Genomic DNA, 8,833 nt, shown 5'->3' with positions numbered 1-8,833 from the left:
GATAGCTTCCCCGGTGCCTTCTTCCATGTCCCTTGGCGGATTTTGCTTCTCCCTTGGAGATCACATGTCCCCCGTCGATCGGCGTTGATGGAACCAGTGTCACACAGCATCATCAAAATCTCGCAGCAAACACTTTTTTTTTTAAATTTAATTCAATACAATAACCTGTATTGAATTCAATACAAAAAAAAAGATTGCAAAAAAAAATTGGTTGAAAATTATGGGAAATTAATTGAACCACTTTTTGCACGGAAATCCTGGGGAAATAGAACGCCAGGGTGGCTAATTTTAGAAGAGGAGCCAAAACTGAAGAGCTGGCAAGCCAAAGAGAAGATGCAATGTGACCTACTAGGATCATTCATCAAATAGGAGCACACGTTACGCAAAGATAAAACCAGGAGTAGCAACATCTTCAGATTACTCAGTGTTGTATTAACAATAAAACGGTCAGACTGAAAAAAACGTTAATATGTAAAATTTCATACAATAGTACATCTATTAAAATTCATTTCAATTGTTCGTTAAGATAGGACAGGAACGCTGCTAATCTGGCTTCAGTTCATAATACTAGAGCCCGGTGGTGCGTGATTGCAGCCCATCCGAAAGAGATGTTAAAAGGCCAAATGGCAAAATTCAAGTAAAATACATAAAAAAAGTATAATAGCTCTGAAGATAGAGGTCTGATTTACCATGATGGATCATGGAGAGGAACCTAAGAGAACCTGCAAACCTGACCTAGACATATTGTTTTAAAAAGTAAATCTGTAAAGTTTTATAAACTTACGTCCGATCCTCTGCGCCCCCTTTGCTGCCAGGATCCTTATCTTCCACTGGGCAGGCGCCAGGGGGTTCACGCCTGCATAGTAGCACGGAGCCGCTCGTGCACAGAGAACAAAACCGTGCATGAGCGACAAGTGCTACTGTGCAGACGTGGGCGGTACTTAGCAGCTGCGCTTGTATACGGAGGGGATTGCAGCCGTAAGCTTTGAAGTCGAAGATTGTTGAGAATGTCCCAGCACAGGAGAGGCGTAGGGAGACCAGGGAAGCCTCTGGACCATCCAGAGGCTTCTCCCTACTGAGGTAAGTAAATTTTTTTTTTTTATTAAAAATGGTTACAAGTACCCTTTAACCATTAGGCGGCAACCCCCTCATGGGTCAAACCGGACCATAGTGAATGCAATTCTGGCACAAGACCTCTTTGGCTTTGAGGTTATTTTTTAGTGTTTATATAGCGCCAACATCTCCTCCCCTCAATAACCTAACCCTTCATATAGGGCCTAATCTAAAACATGCAATAAAATTCCAATAAAACTATTCTCTCCCTTCCCCTTTCCTTGAAACCTAACCCTCGCAACACCATATTAAAATTCATGCCAATGCCTGTACCAAATGGCATCTCATTTAACCACTTTCGGACCTTTGCGATTGAAGTCCATGTCCTGGTTGGGAGCGGTTATTCCTGCCCGGGCGTAGATTTCAATCAGCCCTGCCGCTGTTCACCCATTTGCTCTGCTGTCACGCTGACAGCAGAACCTGTGATTGCTGTGAGCCAATCGCAGCAATCACACCGCTTAAAAGGGCACGGACGGCTCTGGTCTTAAAGCGGCCAGAGCCGTCCATTCCGCAAGAAGTTAAGAATTGTGCCAAAATTAAACTGCTTCCCTGAGGGTTGCCAACGAGTGAGTGAAATCATCCCCTCACTGCAAATCATTTCCAATAAATGCTGGGTGTTGCTGAACAGATTACAGAAATATTCTCACTGCAGTTCGGTGTAAGCCCACTGTAAATCAGACAACTCACTAATCTATTAACAATCCTCACTGTGGTCCGATATGTCCCAGGTGGGCAAGCCCACATTTTTGTCTGGAGAAATAAAAAAATAAAAAAGATGCAGTCTAGGCTTGCTGGATCACCTACATGAGTCACTGTTCTTCAGTGTCCCTATTTCAGCAAATTAGGCCCAAAGTCTCTGGTTATTTCAAGAGTCTCACCAAAGGGCACAAGGGACCCTATGAGACGATCTGCCTCGAAGAAAGACGCAGGATCTTTAGCACCAACGTATCAGAGAGAAGATAGAGAAAGTGAAGAGGCCCCGCAGGGGTTGTAAACTCCCAACGTTTCACAAGTAACCGATCTCACGGAGTGATGAGAGAGGGGGGAAGCAGTCCTGAGTTCCTGTCCGCAGATAACGGTTTTTTGCTTTTAAAAGAGGTATTTGCGGCAGCTCTCCACCCCACACTTGCATTCCACCCGTATGCGCTTTTTTGGAGAACCGGCAAGTAGAGCTAAGCCAAAGTTAGTATCCATCTTCGTACTTTCCACATCCACTGGGTCAACTGTAAAACAAGACAAAAAAAAGGCCCTTTATCTCCACATTTTGACATCCTCATGGCACTTAACTAAGCACAAAGCCACTCACAATTTCCAGGCACAAAGGAAAGGATCACATCTTTTAAAGGCAAATCGTTATAACACATTGTTATGCTGGGAAAACACGGTAAGATAGTTTATGATAATTTGCAACAGGTCCGACCAGCGAAGCGCTCGATTCCCCGCAGGAGGACAATGGGAAGCAAACGCTCTAAAGTAAAGTGTAAGCTTTCGGTTGATAAGTTAGAACACTCTGCTTTCTTATGTTCAAAATGCACAGTATATAAGCTGTGTGTTCTACCATCTTGTCAGTATACAGAAAGAGTCCGAAGAAGTCTTATTAGCCGAAAGCTTAGGGCCGGTTCCCATTTGTGCAGATGCAAAACAGGCACGGTAGCTCCGTCCATTTTGCCTCCATCTGCCACTCACGTGCTCCTTCAGTTCTTCCGCTAATAACCGTCGCTCATTCACGGCCGGACGCCAGCAGGAGCATTGGCTTGCAGCACTTGCAAGCCTCTTAATAGATTAGCTGTAAAGGTTAGGGACGGTTCACACTTAAAGTGACTCCGAGGAGTGCCCGAATTTAAAAGAATACACTTACCTGGGGCTTCTTCCAGCTCACCGTAGGCAATGAGGTCCCGCGGCGTCCTCCTGGCTCTTCTCGTTCAGCCTCCACCGGCCCCCCGTTATCCACGTCACCTGGCGACACCCAGGCCTGGTGTCGGCCGGCTCTTCCTGGTTATTGACGCAATGCGTCATCACGGCGGCCGGCACGACAGGTCTGCGCATGGGCAGAAAACTCACACATGCGCAGACCTGTCACGCTGGCCACCGTGATGACGCATTGCGTCAATAACCAGGAAGAGCCGTCCGACACCAGGCCCGGGTGACGCGGATAACAGGGGGCCGGCGGAGGTTGAACGAGAAGAGCCAGGACGACGCCGCAGGACTTTGTCGCCTACGTTGAGCTGGAAGAAGCCCCAGGTAAGTGTATGCTTTTAAATTCGGGCACTCCTCGGAGTCCCTTTAAAAAAGCATTTCGTGAGATACGTTTTTAAAGTTCCGTGAAAACACAGGAAACGCATTCTATGAATTTTTATTTATTTTTTTTTTTAAATAGGATCCGCTTCCACTTAATACATACACGGATCCGTGTGCAATCCATGTGTTGCGGAACGCAGAGTCCAGATTTGATAAGAAAACATGTCCAATGAAAGTCTATCAGAACAGACACTGTCTGTTCTCACTAGGCTAGTCATCACATCTGCAACGTGACGTTGTACAGCGGGGAATTTGCTGCCTGATGCACGTTCCAATTCCGTTCTGCATCCGCTCAAATGTGAACCGAGCCTAAAATGGTAAAAACGTCAGTCTATTTTTTCCTCTCACCACTGGGTCATTTTCATGCTATTAACCACTTTCTCCACCACTACAGAGTATATAATATATATATATATATATATATATATATATATATATATATATATATATATATATATATATATATATATATATATATATATATATATATATATATATATATATATATATATATATCCTCTGTGACTTCATCTAAGCCATAAGGACGTAGATACAAGTCTTGTAGCAGAATCAGTGCTGTGCGGGATTGGGCTTGTTCCTATGCACACTTCTGGCACTATCTGATGCCACACTAATTGGCGAAAGGGAATATATGTTGCCCGAACCAATAAGACTGATTTTGACCATTAAAAACACTTGTTTTACCAGTTCCTAGTGAAAAATATACACTGTAGCATGGTTTCAGAATCCAATATCTTCACCATAAATTGTGACAGGAACATAATCTAAGTTTTGTGACAAACGGTAGAGATAGCCAAACAAAATTTGTGTTTTTTTATCTACATGTATGTATGTATGTATGTATGTATGTATGTATGTATGTATGTATGTATGTATGTATGTATGTATGTATGCATGCATGCATGCATGCATGCATGCACCTCATGCATGCACCTCTAGCACAGTAAAGCATATAAATAAGTGCATTGCACATGTTCAGAGAGTTCATTTAGTAGCTAGTGAAAGGTAAGGTGTTTTTAATTACCTTTCTTCCCCATTTAGTTGACTCTTGGGTGTGGGGGGTGTGGGCGTGTGTATACACACACACACTATAATATAATATATATATATATATATATATATATATATATATATATATATATATATATATATATATATATATATATATATATATATATATATATATATATATATATATATATATATATATATATATATATATATATATATATATATATATATATATATATATATATATATATATATATATATATATATATATATCTATATCTATCTCTCTATATCTATATATCAGCAACTCACCTTGCATTCTGTAGTCAAAGGTCAGTTCTTCTCCAGTCCGGATGGTGCGTGTAGAAAAAAATGCAATCCGGGGGAGCCGCTCGTCTTGATTATCAATAAAGACGTTATACACTTGAAGGTTTGGTTTACACTGAAGGAAAGGGAGAATGCATAAGAATCTGAAGTACAGTGCATACACACTTATCACAACCCACCATGCTGGTAAAACTCCCCCCAAATTAAAAAGGATACCGTATACATGTAGAACATTTGCATGACTATATCTTATTTTTGTGCATGGCCTACTTCCGCCATGCATGCTAGAAATGCCGGTATACCAATCCCAGAGCCCCATCAGGCTCCACTGTCTTGCAAAAGACCAATGGCAATCCTCCTTCAGCAACAGGGAGAATTTTCATTGATCTCCACTACTCAGTGAACCAATGAGAAATCCTCCCTGGGGGAAGGACGAATCCTATTGGTCTATTGCAAACCACTTGTAGCCTTATTCTTCTGATGGGGCTCTTGGATCGGTAGACCAGCATTTCTACCGTGCAAGGACTTGGACTGCAGCAGGCAATTATTTTGCGAAACATACAGATCGAGCAACTGAATAATAGGCTAGCACCGATTCATTGGCCTTCATCAATCAGTGGCTGGAAAGTGTAATGGTTAAGGGCTCTGCCTTTGCCATGGGAGACCAGGGTTCGAATCCTGGCTAAGACAAGTACCTATTCAGTAAGGAGTTCAAGGCAAGACTCTCTAACACTGCAGGGTGGCCTCTTGAGCGTGTCCCAGTGGCTGCAGCGCTTGAGCGCTTTGAGTCCGACAGGAGAAAAGCGCTATACAAATGTGATGATGATGATTATTATGATTATTATTATGATTATGATTATTATCATCATCATCATCATCATCATCATCATAAGTCATGCAGGACCCAAAGTTGTGTTCCACGTATCAGAACAAACCCATCGGATCCATTCTGAACACATTGGGCATGATTCACAAAAGCTTTTCCCCCCGTTTTCACTTTATCTAGGTTACTTTTTTAAGCTCCTAAAGCACAAAAATATAATAGAATTAAGGTAAAAAAAATTTGTCCCGGTTTTTGCAACGTTTAAAATATTTTCTTAGTACAATGTATGGTGCCAATATTTTATTTGGACATTGAGCATTTTTTCAGTTTTGCGTCCATCACTAATTACAGGCCCATAATTTAAAAAACTGAAATATACCCTCTAACTACATATTAAAAAAAGTTCAGTCTCTCTAGGAGCAAGTGACCTAACCTAAATTTAAACCCTTGGGAGCAGCTAAGCAAAAAAAATGTGTAACTTACATTTGGTTGAACAGCCAGATTTGCATCTGAATTGAATGCGAAGTGTGCAGGAAATCTATTTAGGTGCTGCACACTGAGCTGGTGGGTATTTTAGATGTAGCCTTAGTGGTATGCGCTGGCGTTCTCCTCGCTGTTCAACCAAAAATGTAAGTTACACATTTTTTTGCTTAGCTGCTCCCAAGGTTTTAAATTTAGGTTAGGTCACTTGCCCAGAGGTTTGCCTCACCGTGGCGCAAGTGTCTAGCTTCCAATATGGTTTGCATGCAAAGTATATTATACTAAAGTTCCTCCTAGTTTAATAAATGTTAGCATTTGTCTTGGATGCAGGGCATGCATTTTTTCAGTCTGGCAGAGGCGGTGTATGCCTGTGCGATTAACCATTCAATTGCAACATGTGTTTAGGGATGCGCAGCATTTCCCCCCTCCTTTCCTATAATTTGCCAATTTGTTTAATTTCTATGGGAATATACAAATTATTGATGCCAAAGCTCACAAACTTGGTAATTTAATGTTTATGTGTTAGGGTTAGAAAAAGTGGGTGGAGCCGAGTGTGCACGCGCACACACGTCGGCTCCACCCACTTTTTCTAACCCTAACACCTAAACACTTAGGCTACTTTCCCACCAGGACATTGCGTTTTAGGGGACGTTATGGTCGCAACTCATGGTGGTGTTGAAGTTGGACGTCAGATTGAGCTGCGTTATGCAGCTCTCAAAGTAGCCGCTCCAGGTTAGTGATAGGAAGTCCGGATCTTTTTAAGGATTTCGGATCATTTGAATCGGATAATTGAAAAGATCCGGATCTTTGAACCGAATCGTTTGAATCATTTTACTAGGGAAGCAGACTGGGCGAAATGACTAGCAGGACAGGACTTTCCCTGCACTGTACATTCTGTATGTTCCAGTTTCTTTTAGACAGACATCCACTGTGAACAGAATCTTTCATTGTGATGATCCGGAAGATTCGACTCACAAAAAAGATCCGGGATCAAATGAACGATTCGTTCATGATCCGGACAACACTACAGTCCTACCAGGAGTCACCACAGTGCAGTGAATATTAATTAGCCATGTGGCTGGCCGCGGAGGGGGGGGGACCTCCTCCTCCAACATTACGGAGCATGTGCAAACAGTCTAACGTGACTTAGCCGAGTATAACGTACAGCATGCAGCACTTTGTTTAAACGTGCTGCGTTACTGTGTAACGCAACGTGTGCACTGTGAACAGCATATTGATTTTACAGTGCTGTGAGTTAGGCTGATTATTGGCTGCTGTAACAAACCAGCTTGAATGACCAAGTTTGTGAGCTTTGGCATCAATAATTTGTATATTCCCATAGAAATTAAACAAATTAGCAAATTAGATTGGCTGTTTGTGACTCCACCTCTCTCCAGCATTTGAACCCAAGGCACCCAATGGCTAACTGCAGCATTATTCAAGGCATCTTCTATTAATAGTGGCAGCAATTTAAATATTCCCCTTGAAAATCAACAGGTGAATTTTGATTGGCAATTATAGGCCCCACCCACTTTGTGAATACTAATCCCAGTCACCCAGTGACTATTTGGGCAAAGTTTGAGAACCCTGCCAGTGTAAGAAGGCCTGCAGTTTATATTTTTCCAGTGAAATTTGGATTTGGCTCTGCCCACTTTTTCTAACCTGGACAATGACCAAGTTTGTGAGCTTTCAGGTCATTGGCTTCAATAAAAACAAATCTGATTGGCTGTTTGTGGCTCCACTCCTTTTATTAATTTGAACCTCAGTGACCCAATGACCAACTACCAGGTTTGAGGCTTGTGCCATTAACAGTGCAAGAATGGCAGCAATTTTAATATTACCTTGAAAATCAACAGGTGAATATTGATTGGCTTTTCTCAGCTCCACCCACTTTTCTGAATATTCATCCCAGTCACCAACTGTACAAAGTTTGAGAACCCTGCCATTAACAGTGAAGAAGGGCTGCAGTTTACATTTTCCCAGGGAAATCGGTTTTTGACTCCACCCAGTGTTTGTAACCTTGACACACAGTCACTCAATGACCAAGTTAGTGAGCTTTTGGGTTCCTGGCATCAAAATTGTGTGAATGGAAGCGGTTTATCCAGCAAATCTGATTGGCTGTTTGTGCCTCTGCCCCTTTAGTGAACTTAAACCCCAGTCACTTAATGACCGACTGTAGCAGGTTTGAGGCCTCTGCCATTAACAGTGTAAGAATGGCAGCAGTTTCCATATTCCTCATGAAAATCAATAGGTGCATTTTGATTGGCAGTTGTAGCTCCACCTACTTTTCTGAATATTAACCCCATGCACAATGCACCCAGTGACCAACTGTGTCAAGTTTGAGAACCCTGCCATTAACAGTGTAAGAATGACTGCAGTTTACATTTTCCCATTTAAAAAGTTAGTTTTTGGCTCCACCCACTGTTTCTAACCTTGACATACAATCACTCAAAGAGCAATTTTATGAGCTTTGGCGTCCTTGGCATTAATAAGTCGCATTTTTCCATTGAAATTAAACAAATCTGATTGGCTGTTTGTAGCCAGCCCCCTTTTCAGAATTGAAACCAGGCCTGTGGAGTCGGTACAAAAATCCACCGACTCAGACTCCTCTAATTTGCATATTACAATCTTGTTGATTGAAAGTATGTAACATGAAATTCGTCTCTTAAAGGGAACCAGAGACGAACTACATTGAAAAAAAAAAGGATAAGCTTTTATACATACCTGGGGCTTCCTCCAGCCCCATAAGCCTGGATCGCT

General features: G+C 41.9%; 1 protein-coding gene across 1 annotated transcript in view; it reads right to left on the bottom strand.

Moving 5' to 3' along the window:
• Positions 1-426: 426 nt before the first annotated feature.
• Positions 427-8,833, bottom strand: part of SUV39H1 (SUV39H1 histone lysine methyltransferase) — a 41,724-nt gene continuing 33,317 nt past the window's right edge. Inside the window, exons 5-6 of the mRNA XM_068248603.1 lie at positions 4,756-4,885; positions 427-2,336 (exon numbers count right to left, since the gene is read on the bottom strand). Of these exons, the coding sequence (XP_068104704.1) occupies positions 2,203-2,336; positions 4,756-4,885 (264 nt within the window). The 3' untranslated portion in view covers positions 427-2,202. The remainder of the gene's footprint in view (positions 2,337-4,755; positions 4,886-8,833) is intronic.

The sequence above is a fragment of the Hyperolius riggenbachi genome, chromosome 8 (assembly GCF_040937935.1).
Source record: "Hyperolius riggenbachi isolate aHypRig1 chromosome 8, aHypRig1.pri, whole genome shotgun sequence".
Taxonomy (NCBI): Eukaryota; Metazoa; Chordata; class Amphibia; order Anura; family Hyperoliidae; genus Hyperolius; species Hyperolius riggenbachi.
This window is presented reverse-complemented; position numbering and strand designations above follow the sequence as displayed.